The sequence below is a fragment of the Micropterus dolomieu genome, linkage group LG04 (assembly GCF_021292245.1).
Source record: "Micropterus dolomieu isolate WLL.071019.BEF.003 ecotype Adirondacks linkage group LG04, ASM2129224v1, whole genome shotgun sequence".
Taxonomy (NCBI): domain Eukaryota; kingdom Metazoa; phylum Chordata; class Actinopteri; order Centrarchiformes; family Centrarchidae; genus Micropterus; species Micropterus dolomieu.
Genome location: NC_060153.1, coordinates 4766075 through 4785484, shown reverse-complemented (window position 1 = coordinate 4785484; position 19410 = coordinate 4766075). Strand labels below are relative to the sequence as shown.

The following is a 19410-nucleotide window of genomic DNA, read 5'->3' as shown; positions in this document are numbered from 1 at the left end:
TACAACACGGTTTATTTTTAGCTGAGAGACATTCCCATCAGGGACATATTCAATCATATGGTTATGGATTTATGTGGCTTCTTAGTCTAATATTCCTTATATTAAAATGCTCCTGGTGCAGCTGAAGCTCACATCCATGTATAGATTATTATCAACTGCTTAACAATACTGGCTAACACTACTAGATAAGGAAGAGATTTCATTGTTTGTATTAAAATCACAATATTACATGTTCATAGTTGTCATAGGTGGTCTGTTCTATCCTTCTGCATGTCAGATCAATTTCTGGGTTTCAATTAATCCACCTCAGCTGTCTGAGCTATATAGCAGATAAATGGCTAGTAGATTCCACAAAGATGGGCATTGACGTGGGAAGTACTGGTGCTGAGGAGACTGCAATACGCCCTAAAATCAGGCATCATAAACAGTTGTGGTAGCTACTTTAGCTTTGTTAATATGTCTTTGTTCAAAATTTTAAAAGGTTATTTTGTAAATCAAACCAAAAAGAAGCGTATAAAATATCTAGAAATATGTTCAATATATTCCCCTCCTAATCCCAAAACTTTTACGGTTTTAAATAAAAAGGATCTTTAAACGGGTTTGACCAGTGTTCAATAAACTCCTTGAGGCAAACAGTTTTATCTAGTTTTAACCTGTCTCCTATAAAGTAAAATAATCATCAAATTTCTACAAAAGGCTCATCAAGCTACAAAAGGAGTGAACATTGGCCTTCTCATTGTTAAAGAGGAAATTTGAAGCAAGCAAGAGTTGCTGGCAAAAGAAATTGTGGATGTCGCTGTTGCCCTGGAGGAACACATCATTATGTACAATCTGAAAAACGTTGCTTACCTTTGCAATAGCATAGACTATCCCAAATAAGTATACATTTGCTTATACACAAAAACTTTTCATGAACATCAGTAGTGGCAATTGTTCAGCCAAAGTTCATGGACTCCGAAACTAGCTGCTTCAAGGAAAGTGTAGAGACAACTTGGGCAAGTTAATGGCAGCTATCACTGTTTTTACGTTGGTCTGCTTTGAACTAAACATTAAAACTACATCACACTCAATCTCACAAACCAAACATACCGCCATGCCCACATACACATCACATGGTTAAACACTCATCGCAAGGCCTATTCTAGAAAGACAAGGGCCTGTAAAACTCACATAAAAAATTAATACGATGTCAAAATGTTATGAACAAGGTTGTATTACGTTTTGTTCAGTTAATAGTATATAATCTGCTAATTAAATGTTTGTACAATTTAACTACAGCACTTCAAGTTAGTTAAAAATTTCTGCTTATATTCTAGTGTATTTGTAGCACATTACAAGGCTATGGCTCCATCTAGTGGATGAAATCTGCAAAAGCCTTTCCTTCCAGAAACTTTGTTAGAATTGGACCTTGTCTTTTATTAGGCTGTAAAAACTCAATTAATTGTGGGGTTTACCTATTTAAATATTACATTTTGTTTTACATTTGAGTTTGTTTTTACATTTATATGTTAATAGACTATAGCTATAACTTCAGAAATATAACTGGTAATATTTGGAATTTAATTGACTAGCCTATAGGCCATGAAATGATACTACATTGTTGCATTATAGATATCAGAGACAACTTGAAGTTCAAGCCTCCCATCCTTAATTTGTTAATTGGGATAATATATATTTCCCCCATATCTGATGCTGCCATAAATGTTTTGTTTTCAAATGTTTCAAACCATTTTAAAAAGGCAATGAGAGGCAGTTTAACTGGTAGAGGGGTGGCGCTGCAAATTAAAACATGAGAACAAATCAAAAGCATCAGAACAGCATCACACTTTACTAAACAACTGTAGCCGGAAATGGCAAAGGAAGACATGTCCACATAAAAAACACGAAAAGCAACGAAATGAATATTATTCAACATTTCGCTGAGCTTTTTACAGAAAATATTTAGATGTAACCCCTAATGTAATCATAAATATTTTCATGAGTAATTGTGATTTAATTACATATTTTCCCAGTAGGCCTAACTGTGATAGATAACACTTACATTTATTTTGTAATTAAATTACTTGACTAAATTGCATGTAACTAGTTACTCCCCAACACTGCCTGTACGTTTGTCTACAGTTGAACATTAAATGGTCTTCTTCTTGGTATAGAATCATGGGTTATAGCTTTATATTATGAGCATTAACAATAAGCTATGTAGAGTGGGAAATTGTGTTCGTATCATTTTATAATTGTGTGCTGGTTTCTCTCAGTGTAGCATCCCGATTTTTAATTTGCTGTCTTGTACTTCAACATCAATGTAATTGCTAAACAAAAATGTGCAGACATAAGGCAACATAATATGTTAACTCTTTTAGGATTACATTGATGATCAAAATACTCCTAATCGTTATGCAGAAATATACATTTAAAATACATTGTTGCCAATAAAATAACCAAATAAAAGTAATAGCCTATAACAAATAGCCTACAGTTAATAATGTTAACTGAATAAGCATGAAATAGCTCTAATGCTTAAATTATTAATTTTATAAGTAACTGTAGGCCTAATACAACCATTGTCACATTGTAGGGAAGTAAAGCACTTCAGTGGAATTTTATAGGACAGTCGCCACAAGAATAAAAGCATTTAACACAGGATGTACAAAACATGATTTGAATTCACTCAATAAATTTAAAATAAAGTTTCACTGACAATGGTGTAATGGTGGCGACATACTTAGTGAGACGTGTGTGTCGCACGGTTTTAAGATGTATTTAGTAGCCGTATATTTATACAGGAATTCTAACATGCATCGCTGAAGACGTTCTTTCCATGCACTCTCCGCCAAGTCGCCGCTGGTAGCAGGGTAGACTGCTCCTTATCCTTCTCCTGGTAATCCTTGCTTTGGCACTATCCAACCGTCATAGATTCGCGCCAAGTCAGCTTTATCAGTTTTTTACATTTGTTTTTCAGTGCTGCTCCACTCAGGTGTGCTGCATAGGCTAGTAATACAAATGTAACGAGGTCTCCTGCAGAATGTGATAGAGTAAAAAGTCGATATTTGGCTTTGAAATGTAGTGAAGTGAAAGTAAAAAGTTGCAACAACTAAAAACACTCAAGTGAAGTACAGATACCGCAAAAAAAATACTGCCACTGTAACACAGACCTTGGACTCCCTATAGGTCTACAGTGATCATAGTAATATCTTCCTTGCAAAGAAATGTACATTAAACCGAATGCAGCATTGTAGACAATATTTACTCATTGTACTTCATGTTTCCTTTGGATATTGCTGGAAATTGTTCTGAGAGTAAATTATTATCATAACAATTTACTAATGCATTGCATTTAAACAGCACTTTTCATACACAAAAAGTGATAACAGTAGCTTGCTGGTCCTACCTGGCTGGAAATGCAGTCTGCCAAAAAATGTATCCCCCTCCATAATGCACAGATGATGGCCTACTGTCAACTATTTTATTTTGTGTATACTTCACATCAGGACTAATAACAGGGGTGAATATGGAGAAGTTTCTATTTTCCAAGCAATTATTTCAGACTGTATTTTCAACTTGCCATATAACGTATCCCCCCTTTATAATGTACAGACGATGGCCTAAGTATTTAATTTTGTGTATACTTCACATCAGGACTAATAACAGGGGTGAATATGGAGAAGTGTGTTGTTTCCTAACAAAAGTTGGATAGAAATACAAACTGGGATCCAGAGAAAGTCTCGTACACTAGAGCTGATAAATCATAAAGAATTTGATAAGGAACTGCATTGTCACCTTTTTTGAACCAAGATCCTGTAAATACCGTACAAGAAATTTCTATCAGAGAATAAGTTTGCATTCAGGGAACATGTGACTGTACAAAGGTAGACTCATTTGTGGGAAGCTGGTAAACAAGGTGTGCTTGTATTAGATAAACAGATACAGAGGGTGTGTTTTCAGGTTGTGGGAAGTCAAATGTTTCTAATTCCAGAAGAAAACAGGTTCAACAGGCTGTGATGTCACCACTGACACCACATGGTAGCCTATGCGTTTCCTACTGACATCTGAGCTTCCTCGATTGTCCAAGGTAAGACCACTGCTCTGATATTTCTCACACATCACACTATTTTGTAGTGAATGAGGACACATAGTATTCGCAGACAGTATTTGGAGTTTGTATATGTCAGAGGCAGGTTTGTGCCAGTTTCAATCGATACCAGGGGCTTAAATATATCTTGTTCACATTAAAGAAGAGTCCCACGTGAGCTGGAATTACTTGCGTGTTTTCGGCAGGTGTGTATAATGGCTGGTAACGTTGGTTTGAGGTGATGGTATTGGCATGAAAGCACATCTTGTGGCGAAGCAGTGAATGATAATCACAGGACTACCTCTGTTCACATACTATAGTGACACTGCGTTATGTTGAAGCTATAGTAACTGTTTAACTGAGCATTTGAACTGTATTAAGGTGAGGATGAGCCCATTGATTTTAAAACGTTGCTTATTATATACAGTAATAAGTAATGTCATCTCCTTGTCTGTACCAGACAAGCCCATATTTCTTCTTATAGATTCTTATACTGAATACATTGAAAGCATATATACTTTGTCATTCTACTCACGATATAGTAATGCTGCAACGTTTTGACACAGTCACTTAAAACCTCTGCTGCTCTGCTGAAACTTCAGACGGGTGTATACCAGTACAAACCTCTCTATTGTTTATTCTGTAGTAATGGAGGGTGGAGGTGATACCAGTAACTCCACAACAGAAGTACAGATGACTGTAGCACTGTGACGTTTGAAATGGAAACTGACCCACTGGGAAGGGTGGGTCTCTGGTCAACAGGGATATGAATGACTTTGACTCCTCCCTAGTAGATGTTGTGACCAGTTTGGGTCCATTGTCTGTAATTGTAAGTCTCCTGACAACTGAACTGTCTCAATGACAGCTGAACAAATTACATATGCTGATACAGGCTGTGAGATGCGGCCTATCCTTGTTGGTGACCTACAATTTCTTTGTTCAGCCTTGTCCTTATTTTTAGCTGCATGTCTATTTCTATCTATCTCTAAACTCCTTCTGTGAATACACATATTTGTCCTTAAAGCTGATTCTGATTCTGAAACCAGCATTAAAAAACTAGTAAATGGACACAGAGTGGAGAATTTTGTCAAAAATCTACTTCCAAGGTTAACAACTTTCATGAATGGTTCCTTAACCTTTCAACCGTTTCACTGAAATATAGTGACAAGCTTTTAAGATCCTTCTCACTAAAACATGAATAAACAGGTCCAAAAATGTAACCATATTGAAGGAATGATTTTCAAAAACAATGCAATACAAAGTTGTTTGTTGTTTAAAAGCCGGTTTTACTATATACTAAACACCAGCAAGAGTGTGTCTTTGTGTGTTAATTATCTATTGTCTCTTGTCCTCTTCATCACTAGCTTCCTGTTAGAATGGAAGATCAGATGCAACCCCCATCATATGAGGAGGCCAGTCTCCAACCTCACAATCACGTTCTCCCTCCCCCATCCTACGACACCTCCCTCAACTCCCCCACATCACCTCCTCCCTCCTACCTAGAATCAGGTAAGTTTGAAAACAAATCTTCTGTTTCTCTGTTTTGGCCCTCTGTCCAAAAAGGCAGTGTTTTTCTCACCTTAAAACCCAGCTTTCTGAAAACAGTATACAGAATGGATAAATATGATGTGGAAAACTGAGCTTTACAAAAACAACGACAACAGACACGGGCGTGGACTATGTGTCAGTAAAGTTAAGCAACCTTTCTGTTGCCTCTAATTTTCCTCTGCAATCACTCATTTAAAAATGTATAGCTGTCAATAATGATCTCATAGTAGGCCTACAGCTTTTGTCATTAACCTGTATTTATGTTACAACAACTAAATTGTAACACTAAACTGTACTGAAACACAGTATAGATGATTACAGAGAGCAGGAGGGGACAGAAAGGAGTATTAAGGAGCTCAGACTGAACAAAGTAACCGGGCTGCTGACCGCAAGTTTGCTGTAATGCACTGTTATGTTGTTAGCCAACACAAAAGATGATGACAAAGAGGAGATTTAGCTGTTTTTGTATTGTTCTGTCTTAATGTGGATGGAGATCTTTAGGAAAATGAAAAGCACTAGGGTGGACGCACATCATTTTCACATGTGAACAATGTTTTCAAAATTAGCTGACTAGTGTGGACTACATCTAAGCTGAAAACGTTCTGCGTCCACATTAGCGTTTCCATGTTGTATTTGTAGAGACCTCTGTCCACAGTAAATCACCTGAACAACATAAAAACAACTAAATCTCTTCTTCTTCACCCTCTTTTGACCAGTCGCCCTGGTAGCGACTGGTCAATCACAAGGTAGTCATACCCAAAAGCATACCCTGCTTTATCATCTGTTTTCCTCTAAATGAGAAATAGGGTCATTTTGTCATAGACTCCAATGCAATCAGACTTCTTTTTGCAACCAATGGAGTCGCCCCCTGCTGGCCATCGGAATAAATGCAGGTTTAGGGCACTTCCGTATTGGCTTCACTTTTCAGACCCAGAGGTTGCCACTTGAGCTGAATGCTGCCCTGGGAAGGACTGGGACAGACAGCCCACCTGACCAAAGTCTTCATTAATGACTGTACTGTATGATAAAGTGTATTGACGTTTAAAATGTGTGACCACAGAAAAAGTCACTATGCTGCCCATGACACCTCAGTTCAGTGCCTGTTCTCTGTGGTTTTAATGGAGCCAATTTCAAAACAAAAGCTCCATTTAGCCCGTACACACTGTAACACCAAGCAGGATTTTTTAAGATAGCTAAACCCTGGAGAAAATTTTGGTAAAGCTCTGTTTTGGAGGAAGAAAATTGCTGCTAGTCTTGAAGGATGACTGAAAAACAAAGAAAAAGATGCATTTACAAATTTCACCGGCTTAATGTGAACTTACTTTAAGTTTTTTTTTTGTAGTTACAATTCAGCCAGATCCTTTTCCTGTCCTGACTCCACCCAGGGTGCCAACTGCTGTGACGTCACCTTCACAAAACACTGGAATCATAATCCATCCAATTACACAAAGTATTAAAACTACATCTTTACTATTGCTTTTAAAATCATACATTCAAAATAACTGGGCAAATGAAAATAATAAAGTTTTATTTGCTTCTGTATTTTGTTTCTGATGTCCTCTTCTGTCCTTCCCGTGCGCTCTGAATACCAGTTGGTGTCAGCTGCATACAAACTCCGACAGTTGTGACCCAGCCTCAGCCGCAGCCTGTTCCTATCTCAGTGACACATCTGAGGGACATTCCCGGTTTGGTGCGCTGCCCACACTGCCAACATGTTGTCAGGACTAAAGTCACATACATGCCTGGGGGGGCGGCTTGGTGCCTGTGTATACTTCTCATCTTGGTGGGGTAAGACACACAGACATTTGAGGAATGAAAAATGTATTAAGTATAAATTAATAAACATATAAATAAATGCAGAAATAAATAATTAAATACATAAATAAATTTAAATTAAATATATTTTTGTAATTAAAAAAAGGCTATTTCTGTATTTATTTCTCTATTGTTTATGCATTTCTACATGCATTTATTTCTACATTTATATCTATATTTATTTATTTATTTCTACATTTATTTATTTAGCATTTCCACATTTCTACATTTATTTATGCCTGTATTTCCACATTTCAACATTTATTTTTGCCTGCGCCTGTATGCTAATTGAGTGGGTGGTGCCAACATCAGTCTGAAACAGGATTGATTAGCTGGGGGCCGCATCGCAAACCAGACAGAAGCAAGCGATTCATCTACATGACACAAGTTTGCTACACAGTAGATTCCTTTATCAAACATATTCAGTGTCAAAGTACATGGATTCTTCCATGTTTTTTTACAACAACAGCTAGCATAAGATTCCTCCACTGTTGATGCAGACTAGAATTACTCCGGAAGGTGTGTTAGTATAATGTTATACCTGTTCTGTCCTCTTCACACACCTTGCATGAATTGACAGGCAGATGAACTCCATGCTAAGTACCAAGTTAAAATATCTAACTAATAAAGCAGCACAATACCATTAAATAAAAGTATACAGGTAATATATTTTAGGTTATACTTTATTTGGATAGTCTGCCTACAGATAGTTTATAAAATATTTGTAACATCTCAACACCTTATAAATTGAAATTAAATAATTCAACTGTCTAACAAATAAAATTATTTTATGATCATATTACACTACTGTGGTTTAGGTTTGATTAGGGCAAATGTTTGTGTTCATTATAATTTATATACTTTTTAGCTCACCTCCAAAAATTGTCTACATGGTTGTTAATCCTTAATTTGCTGATAACTATTTGTACAGAACGAGTTCAACATTTCTAATGTTTGCTGTAGTGTGTCAAACATTTTCTTACTCTCCCGCCCCATCCAGACTGTGATTGGTCAGTTTATGACTTTATGAAAAGAATGTGTAATTACAAGGTATCCAATCTTCTCCCTCCTTTGTCTCTCCTGACAGAGATTAGCAGAGACAAAGGAGGTTGTAGCCAAGTCAGTGGTCTGGTCGCTGCCACCCCCCGTAATCCGACAGAAGCAAACACAGTTCATGCAAATAACCGGCAATACAGGAGCACTAGGTGCAATTGATGGTGCTCATATAAAGATAAACTTTTTTTTATCTTTCATTTATTAATGTGTAGGCCTATATCATAATGTATTACATTTATACTAAAGTAATTTTTCATCCCTCATACAGACACACACCCGAGTGCTAAACCAGCTTAAACCTCTCTGCATGTGTGTGTGTTTCAGGTTGTTCTGCGGTTTCTGTCTGATCCCGCTCATGATACGTGGCCTACAAGATGCACATCATTCCTGCCCACAGTGCAACATCCATCTGCACACACACAGAAGTTGACACTGTCAGTATTAATAAGTCTCCTCCTGTTCTCTTGTTCAGTTTTTTTCACAATATGGATGAGTAAACTGTTTTATAAACTAGGACTGTAAACTGTCAAAGTTACACAGTGTGTATAGGTAATGATGTGTGTGATGAGTGTGTGATCTCAGGTTTATGCACTATATACTGAACATAGAGATGGAAAGAGGAGTGGCTTAAGGCCGTAGGGTCTACGTGCGTACCTACGCCGTAGGCTATGCACGTAGCCATGCATTTATACTTGTGTGTCCGTCATTCTGCAATTACACCTCCAAACGCTAGTCGGCAGTAGCGCTACAGCGTCCACTGTGTTGACTTTTGCCAGCCGACCAGGCTAACTTTCGGTTTAGCGCTCCGCTAACGTGAATGGGGGTAAAATTGTAAACGTGCGGCTGGTGTAGCCTTTTCAAATGTTACCGACCGAATGGATCACATTCTGATAGCGAAACGAGTTGCGGGGTTGCGACAGTCAAATATATTGATTCACTGTGTTACAGCTGCCATTTTGGCCGCTAGTAAATGTTACTTTAAAGCGCGGGGTACTTCCGGTCTGCGCGGAGGCATTACGAGGCTACCCAGCCGACCAATCACAGAGCTTACAGTCTGCGTCGACTCGACGTGTAGTTACATTTTGGAGGAGGTGCACGTCAGGCGACGCCATAGCCTCTGCACAGCCCCGTCACCTACGCCGTCGATTTGACGCAGAAGTATAAATTGCACTTTATGCTGTTTGAGATGTTAAAAGATGTCAGAGTTGGGATCTTATGAAATTCAAACTCACCACTGCTTTTTGCTTTGAAGGACAAAATTCCAATCTTTTAACAGCAAAAGTACATGATACCAAAAAGATCTGATTTTCATTTTAATTTTATCTTTCTGATCATATTTCATCTCTGACAGATGGGATGGTTTGGGTTGAGACACATAACATTTTAAGGCATTCTTCACAAGCAGACAGGTTTTTCTGATACATAGAAGGAAACTAGACAAAAACATGTTTTATTACGGTTTTGACCTTTTGTAAGAATGTAATGTAGTTTTAAAATCCAATTAATGGCTATTAAAGGTTGACATTACTGAATCCACCCCAAAAGTGCACCTTTACGCTTTACATTAATGAGTGCAGACAAAAGACTAAGCAAAGATAAACAGAGGAAATTTATGATTATCATAACAATGTCTAGGACATACTGTATTTTTATGATATTGTATTTTATATATTTAAAAACTAAAAGAACAAAATCTTGAATACTTCGCTTTCTAATGCAGATACAGCTAACACTTGTTTTTACTTTAATGATGAAGGGGGCAACTTTTCCAGGCTTGAATGCCAGATAAGAAAGCCTGTTGTGAATCATGTTGACGTAACATGCTGTAATTTATTTTTCTGCACAATTCTTCTTTTAAAGGCCCTGCATAGCCAAGGTAAACCCACACAGTTGATTTGACTGATTAGACCTTTTGTCTGGAATGTGTGGGCTTGTACAGACCACTCCACTGACATCTCACCTGAGCTTCCTTTAGTTTTGTTGCACCTATTAGGGCAGGACAAATAACATCGTTATCATCTTTATTATACATGGAAGCTAGTTGGCCTGATGCAACATACCTGTGTGGTTGTGCAGTGCCTTTAAGGTACAGTCTGCTACAACTCAAATTGATTGACGGAAGTTTGAATACAAAAAGGCAATAGCAACATTTATTGGTTGCTGCAAGAAAATATACATTACTGAAGTTTAAAGTGCAATCTAGGATTCAAACTCTTCAACTGTGTATACTGTGACTCAAATTTATAAGGTAAAAAACAATACAAATGGTGTCTTTGTTATTATCTATGTTATTGTTATGACGCATACTTTGGTATATCATTTACATCACGTACAACTCCAGTCAATGAAGCTGATTATTAAAGTGATTTTGTTTTCCATTTAATTCCATTCTTATCATCTTATAACTTTCTTGCTAGGAGTTAGATGAGAATGTCTGTGTGTCCATATGTGAAGCTGCAGTCAGGAGAGGGCTATTAATCTCTTACCTTGCACTTTACTTTATTATTAATCAACACGCACAAAAAAAGAACTCCCCAATATTTCTTGACTGCGAATTACAACTCTGAGGCTGATGAACATTTTTTCCATCTTGACGTCCTGTAATTACAGTCTTTTTTTGTACAAGATATAACTTAATTAGTTAATTAGTGTGCTTTAGAGATGTTAGTTGGCAGGCATTGTTACCTTTGGACAGAACCAGGTCAGCTGTTTCATGTCTCTATGTAAATCCTCTAGCTTCATAATATACCAGACGGGCACAGCAACAAGAGTTTCAATCTTCTCCTATAAACTTCTGCAAGAAAGCGAAGTGTATTTCTCAAAATCTTGATGTATTCCTTTAATGATATCACCGTACCAGGTATAGAAAACAGGGTGAAGGTTGTGGTTGAAGGAAACATGCGGTGCCAGTACTGCTGAGTCAATGCCCTTCAATATAGTGACTGATTGATGCACCTGCTTTACCTGTCGTGGTCCAGCATCCCTGCCTCCTGTTTTTTAATCAAAATGTTTTCATGTTATTATTTATCATTCTATCATGTTGATAGGGAAATAAAAATGGTCTCTGGTTACTTTGACAAAGCTGTAAAGTAGTTTTATTTTTTCAAAATATGTGCAAGTGGGTGGCTTTTGCATATGAACATGCATATGTTTGAGTGCTTGAGCATAATGTGTGTGTGATTGGTGTGTGCGTATGCTTTTGTGCTTCCATTTTGACCTTGTTCAGGCTAACAGTTTTAGGCAAAGGGCATTTAGATATTAGTGATATACTTGATATGAACAGCAACCAATAGCAGACATACAACAGGGCTCAGATAGGAAAGTTAATCAGCTACAGACTTGTGGGCCTAGTCGGCAGATAACAAAAGCATTTACAACTACCAGCTCAGCACTGATTCACATACCCACATATATATATATCTGTCCTACCTTTCACCACTCCTTCCCTACCGTCTGTCAAGCTTGTTCCAGTGGCCAGTTTGTCAGTCTGTGAGTGAACCGTCATGAGGACACTGCTGCTGCTGTGGGCGACGACCTTGTGTCTCTGTGTGTTTGTCGCCGCTGACACACAGGCAGACAAATCATCCCCTGAGAAGGATGGAGTTTTACAGCTGAAGAAAGGAAATTTCAACAGGGTACTGAGAAAACATAAACAGCTGCTGGTGCACTTCTGTAAGTTACACACACAGCTTGATCTTGACCTATATGTTAGTACAGGCTAAGCATAAAAATGACACCATAAGAGCGACTAAGTGGTTTGTATCTTTGGACAAAGCCAAATAGCATCCTCATGTATACTCACTGCGTGTGTCTGTTCCTACGTGCATGTAGATGCTCCTCTGTCTGGAGAAGGCTATCGAGTCTCAGCAGCCTTCGAAGGTGCTGCTGCAGAGCTTCAGGGGTCAGAGGTCAAACTGGCAGTGCTTGATGTGACAAAGGAGAAGGACCTCGCTAAAGAACTCAATGCAACAGGACTTCCCACAATCAGGCTGTACCTTTCCGGAGATAAACACAACCCTGTGTTCTGTCCTGGTACGTGCAAATAGTATCCTTTATACGTAGACCTACATTATTATCAGTTAATGGAGGTGTAATTTATCACTGTACTAAGAACTAAGCGCCTTCATAGAAGCTTTGTTCCTGATAACTAACTAACTTTGAGAGCCGTAGCTGTAGGGTGGTGAATCATTTCTCGTGATAATGTGGTAATGCAACCATGTAATAAATATTAATTAATTAATACATTAAACTTATATATATATATATATATTGTCCATGTATATAACATTATATCCTATATGATCTTATTCCTTTACAGATCATCAGCATTAACCAGGCTGTTCTGGCTACATTAGCTAATATTGTTAATATTGTTAAAATAATCCTGCTTCAACATCATACAATAAAACATGATTTGTTAAAAGTTAGATTTACGTGAGAGAATACAGTTGATTGGCTGAGATAGCTAATTTGCTAGTTAGCTAATTTTCTAGCTAGCAAGCTAGCTTGCAAACATTAGCAAGCAAGTCTCGTGCCACTTGCCATCTGTTGCTACACTGAGCTAGCACAGTATTCAATAAATATTTTCTTGATCACTTAAATTATTTCTTATTGACGTAATTAGCCTTCCATTTCTTCATGTTTCTTGTTTGTTCAACAATTGACAATAATATTCTCTTCTGCAACAGCAGACTTGATTTTTTTGCTTCTTGATATGAAATGGCGCTATATGAATAAAATTTAATTAGAAACTCTGTCGCCTTCTTGTCTATTCCTTATATATAACTGCAACATACCTCATCATGCATTTCACGTATTTCTGAGATCAGGTTGCATCATGTGTTATCGCTGATTTAACAAGCAAATATAGCAGCTGTGTGCATCAGTTACATTGAAATCAAATCGTCCTCCTACAGAAAAAGTTGTTGTCATGTAAAAAATAGTACCAGCACCCAACTCCCGTTAAACACAACTCATTTGTACTTTAAACAAATGAGATATAATATGTAAACTAGTGAGATTTATAATTTTAGGCAGATATTTTACTTACTTGGAGAAAACCAGGCTAGCTGTTTTCCCCTGTTTCCAGTCTTTATGCTAAGCTAAGCATCTTCTGACTCTTGCTCAATAGTTAATAATTTACTATTAACTATTTATTAAGTATTTATTATTGTCAACTATACTATTTTACTATTTAAATATGACTTGTTTTCCTGGATTGTGATTAAGCTCCTAAGAGCTCGGCTTCCATCTTGACCTGGCTGAAGAGGAGGGCTGGGTCTGCTGCTGACCTCATCACTGATCTTAGCCACTCCGAGGTCTCAGAGGAACTGACAGTGGTTGGATTCTTTAAGGTGATTAATGTTATTATGAATAGATTCCCACTTTCTCACTGGTGTTGTGACTATAATCAATTATCTGAATGATAATTTGTGTGCGTGTGTGTTTGTGTGCAGGAGCTGAACAACGAGTACATCCAGGTGTTCTACGCTGCAGCGATCGACCTTCCTGATGTTAACTTTGCTGTGACACAGAACAATGAAGTTATCAGCAAATATGGTGTCACATATGATGTAGTACTGCTACTCAAAAAGGTACTTTAAATATGACATACAACACACACACATATGACAAGCTGTATATATACCGACTCGATGCAAGAGACAGGATTTAAATCATTAAAGCATCACATAAAGCTGGTGGAAGGTATTAATGTATAAAGTAGTTCAAGACCAGAGGTTCACTGCATTCTTCCCTGTGTGTGTGTGTGTGTGTGTGTGTGTGTGTGTATGTGTGTGTGTATCTGCTGCAGTCTAAGCTCATCCAGGCTTACAAAATGATGCCTCAGACATCCAAAGAGGAGCTGGTCGTTTTTATCACCGTCTACCAGATGGACCCAGTGACTGAGTACACTGGTCAGGTAGAGTATTAGATGCAAGGTACATTTTCACAGTCATATGACTGCCAAGTTCGGGTAAAAAAGTTTGAATTTAAACTCACTAAGATGGGTTACTTCGCTGTATCAATACACTGAAGATTTTCTATATGTTTCAGTTGGCATGTTTTTTGGATGAAAATCTGAAGGTCAAATATCTCTTTCAATCAATATAAAAAATAGGAGGTTTTTCCCCATCTAAGGTCTAACGTTTAACATGATTTGTGGATTTTTGTTCTCTCAAATTTAAAATCTACACCCTAAATGGACAGCCCACCCAAAAGACACAAAATAAAATAAAATAAAAGTCATATTGTTGCTACTGAAATGCATGGTGTCAACAGGGGAAAAGTCTTTGAAATTTAAAACATTTTGGGTGGAGTATTGTGTTGTTTTACATCATATCACATTGTATTACATCACTTTCGACTGCCATAAGTCTACTTTAACTTCTGTACTGTAACTTGAATAAACACTGAACAAAAGAAGTAAAAAGTAAAAGTATTTTTTACATTTACATTCTACATTTTTTGGCATTGCCTTCTTTCAATCTTCTAAAAAGTTAGATTTCCCAGGGAAAGACACAAGCTGGCAGCTACTAACACAGCTGAGATTTAATTCAGCAGTAATTCATACAGGGTGCACTATTTAGACACACATAACCTAATTTTTTTGATATTTATGTATGTTATTGTCTCTTTTGCAGACAGCCAATCAGATATTAACAGCACCTGTGTTAAACCACGCCCTCCTGTTTGTCAACAAAAGCTCTGCTGACTTTAAAGAGATCTACTCTGGTTTTAACAGTGCTGCTACAGCATTCAGGTTGAAGGTAAATTATTTCAAACAGCAGCATTGCAACCATATCAGAATAATCTTCTTGCAAGACGTTACGAGTACAGTACTTCATCTCTGCAAGTGTGTGTGTTTAGATTTTATTTGTGTGGGTGAACGTGGATGAGCCCCGTAATGGCAGGCTAATGGAGTACTTCCAGGTTCGTGATTTTGAGGCTCCACTCATCCGAATGGTCAACCTGACAGACCATGTGACCTATCACCTGCCTTCTGAAACTTTGGATGTAGAAACCATAAAAACATTCTGCCAGTCCTACCTAGAGGGCAAGGCTAAGGTAACATTCACTCTCTCACATCTAATGTGTGAAAAATAACAGAAGTAGGAGAAAACGGCTTGTGCTGAAATAAATAACGTGTTCATGTCTGTGTTAATGTAACAGCCTAGGATGCAGAGTGAGCCGATACCTGAAGGTTGGGACAAACAGCCGGTGAAGGAACTGGTGGGAATGACTCTGGAGAAAGTCGTCTTTAACCCCAACAAGACTGTTTTTGTCCTCTTCTGTATGTAAATACACTCTAAAAACTGTTCAGTAAGCCTGGGCTTGGAAATGTACAGTTCATAAGAAGTCTAGTCACCTTGGTTAATACGAGGCTACATTTGGTCAAAAAGTGTAACGTCTTGGTTACACATAATCATGTTTTAACAGTAATTTAAAGCTGCAGTAGTCTATAATTTATAGATACAATTACTAGGTGCTGCTTGTATAGTGATGAACCCACAGAGAATTATCACCTGACTCTACAGTTCCCCTCAGCCCTACATAGCATCTTTCTGCTAATTGTCTAGATTTTCCAGCCCGCAACTTTACTCTTTCAGTTTGCTCTCACTGCTCTCATCAACAACGTTCTAGCAGGTAGCTGTTGTATACCCTCTATCTGCTCAGCATCACGAATAGCTGATGAACACACTGGAGCGTTTAGCAGCTAAAGAGCCAGATACTTCCCCCAAGAGTTGGTGAAGCCCAAAAAAGAGTTAAAAGGAGAGTTTGTACATTGGACTCATCAGGTGGCCAGAAACACGACCCTAAATGAATGATGATGTTGCTCCATGTCTGCTGAATGTGTAAATGGAAAAACTGCTTGCTAACACTTTTGCCACAATAACTTAAAGTGGTCATATTATGGTCATTTTCAGGTTCATAATTTTATTACAGGGTTGTACCAGTATAGGTTTACATGTTTAACATACCATATTTTTTGTAATACTGCACATTGCTGCAGCACCTCGTTTCCCCTTGTGTGTTAAACTCTCTGTTGTAGCTATGGAGTGAAGCATCTCACTTCTATTTGATCTTTGTTAGGCGTTGCACATCTGCAGTACTTAAGTTAGGACTACTAGCCAATCAGAAGCAGAGTGGGGCGGGTCCTGACAAGCCTGTAACCACAGCTTTGGTTCAGCTGTACATGGTTCCCGAAACAGCACTGACTGATAATCTATACTAAACTTCTATTTCAGATCTTCCCTACAGTCAGGAGTCACGTGCTGTGTTTCCACTTTGGGAGGAGTTAGCTGAGACCTTGAAGGATCGAGAAGACATTGTCATTGCTCGCATCGATGCCTCAGCCAATGACATCAACATGTCAATGCAGGGCACCTACCCATCACTCTGTTTGTTCCCTGCTCTATATGCTGAAAGAGTATGAAGCAATTTCAATTATTCTTTTTTTTATCTTAAGTATTTTCTGTTTACAGTGTAACAGTATTTTTAATGTGATGACTGCGAACTTGTTTTGAATGAACTATCAATCTATTCCAACTCTAATGACACAATCTCTTATGGGGTGACTGTGGTTGCGTTATTTATAAGATTTTTTTACAGAAATGAAAACATACATAACATAAATGAGGATAGATAAATACTGTAATATATCCCTGTGAGTTTTATGCATTAAAGGTGGGGTATGCGATTCTAAAGAAATCCAATACCATGACCATGATACTATGAAATGGATCCAACGACACGGCAAGTGATGTAACTAACGTTAGCTCACTTGTGGGTTAGCCAACTGTCACTACAGTTGCGTCTCTAAAGCTAACATGCAGAGTAAGCAAGTAAAACTTTGTAAATTTGTATACCAGTTTTTAACACAGGTTACAAAGTGCTGTACTTTAATATCAAACCTAAAAATACAAACGCAAACTCATGCAAGAAAAACATTTTTTAATTCATTCACATACCTTAGTAGCTCGGAAATGTACGTACAAATCATGGCTGGAATAGTGTTGTGTGGCTCAATTCGAGCCACTTTGTTTGTTTCCCATTTACAGAGCCACATCTGTGTACAAGCACCAGATTTTTTTTTCCATCACATAGACAGAACGGCCATCTCCCAGGCCAGGAGGAGATATTCGCGGACTTCGACAACAAGACTGTATTGGATTAGAATCACATATCCCACCTTTAAAGGAGCAAATTATTGTCAAATGACTGCTGAAAAATGTGCGGATTATATGCGTTACCCCTGCTATGTGGGGGAAACTTGACATGTATTGATGCAATAATGTTCAGTTTGTGAAATCTGTGTTCCTGTCAGATGCTGGTTTACCCTGGTAAGAGGAAGTTGAAGGACCTGGTTAAGTTTGTAGATAGAGAGATGGAGAAAGCCAAAAAAGACAGAGTGAAGGTAAAATTATCGCCTTTATTACTCTGCCCCACAAACACCACTGCCGTGGTTTGACTGTGTGTGTGTTTGAATGTTGCCTTTTTTCTGTGTTAAAAATAAACTTCTTTCTTTTGTGTCTCCAGGAGGATGAAGACAGGAGGAAGTACATCGAGGCCATAAAAGCTGAAGAGGCAAAAAAAGCCAACAAATCCAAAGATGAGCTTTAATCCAAAAACAAAGAGAGTACACTGTGTGTGTGTGTGTGTGTGTGGTATACCTTTCAGTCTGTACTTTCTAAACATGTATCAGGTTTTATCTACTCAACCAAGTTGTCAATAAGCATCTGGTCAATCAAATCTAATAAAGTCTTCACTTAAAAACTTTCATGATGGTGAGACTTTTTATTTAACAGTGAGTCTCTGTTCTTGTCATGTTGATCATGGGAATTCAAAGTTGAAGAAGACTTAGCAGCAGCTAAGTTAAAAAGATCCATGACTTAATAGTATAACCTAACAATGAATAATATAGTAATAAGGAGCTCGACCGATACATCAGCATGATTGAAATTATCGGCTGATTTTATCTTAACATAGATATTTCATATTTGCTACTAAAACATTGCAGTAAAGAAATGCCAAAGATATGTTTGAGGTAATTTAGAAACAATGTCTCCATGACACTTGTCCACCAGAGAGCAGTAACAAGTGTATTCTTGAACGGTAAAATAGCCTGTTCAGTACATATCTTGCCCCCATTTTAAAAAACAAAAACACATTTAAAGGATTCCTATAGAAAACTTTGTTCATGCTATGCGATTATATTATAGAATAAGGTTGGTGATATTCAATTTATTTTTTGTTGTCAACATTTCCCGTGATAAGACCAAAACCAAAAATGAATTGATCCTATTAACAAGTGTTGTCTGTGTGGCCTGGTCTGATTGTGGCTCATGTCATGGAGCTTAATTTTTGTCCAGAAACTACTAAAAACACATCATTGAACTACACTGTTGCTCTGGATGACACATTCTTTCATTACCATGAACAAAGACTATAATACTCACAAATGCACCAAAAGTGTATTAATCTGCCGGTGAAAATAGTCCAGAACAAATAAACTATTTTCTCCAGTAAGAGTAATGTTCGTAAAAGCCCAGAAATAACTTTTTTTTTTTAATGAAGCTACATTTGTGAGACATTTTTAAAGATTTATGTCTTCGGTAGGAACAGATGGGTTTGAGACTAGTACTGTAGGCTACTTAAGTACACTTCTGAGGTTCCATTTTACTTTGTACTTCTACTCCACTACATTTTGGAAGCCAATGTTGCACGTTTTACTCCACTGCATTTATTTGACAAATTAAGTTTGCAAATTTAAATTTTTTTAATACAAAATAAAAATCAAATTACATTACAATGTGTTGTAATGGATGAAGCTACACAGAAGTATAGAAAGTTACATTTTGCTCTACCTTTTGTAATATTAAAGAGATGTACACATTAATGCATCAATAATTTTAATCCAATAA

General features: G+C 37.5%; 2 protein-coding genes and 1 long non-coding RNA gene across 3 annotated transcripts; 2 read left to right on the top strand and 1 right to left on the bottom strand.

Annotated features, from left to right (window-relative positions):
• Positions 1–5457: 5457 nt before the first annotated feature.
• si:dkeyp-75b4.8 (lipopolysaccharide-induced tumor necrosis factor-alpha factor homolog) lies at positions 5458–8918 on the top strand. The gene is made up of 4 exons (XM_046047198.1): positions 5458–5578; positions 6960–7067; positions 7210–7405; positions 8813–8918. Exons 1-4 carry the CDS (start codon positions 5458–5460, stop codon positions 8916–8918), a joined length of 531 nt encoding a protein of 176 aa, XP_045903154.1.
• Positions 8919–11944: 3026 nt separating this feature from the next.
• Positions 11945–13648, bottom strand: LOC123970286. Its single transcript, XR_006824915.1, has 3 exons — positions 13539–13648; positions 12291–12411; positions 11945–12076 (listed from the first exon to the last, which is right to left on the bottom strand). It is a non-coding gene; the product is annotated as an uncharacterized LOC123970286 (long non-coding RNA).
• Positions 11992–18137, top strand: zgc:136472 (uncharacterized protein LOC678514 homolog). Its single transcript, XM_046048206.1, has 11 exons — positions 11992–12160; positions 12320–12520; positions 13718–13842; positions 13945–14082; positions 14301–14408; positions 15130–15255; positions 15356–15553; positions 15659–15779; positions 16735–16916; positions 17814–17903; positions 18026–18137. Exons 1-11 carry the CDS (start codon positions 11992–11994, stop codon positions 18107–18109), a joined length of 1542 nt encoding a protein of 513 aa, XP_045904162.1. The 3' UTR covers positions 18110–18137.
• Positions 18138–19410: the final 1273 nt, after the last annotated feature.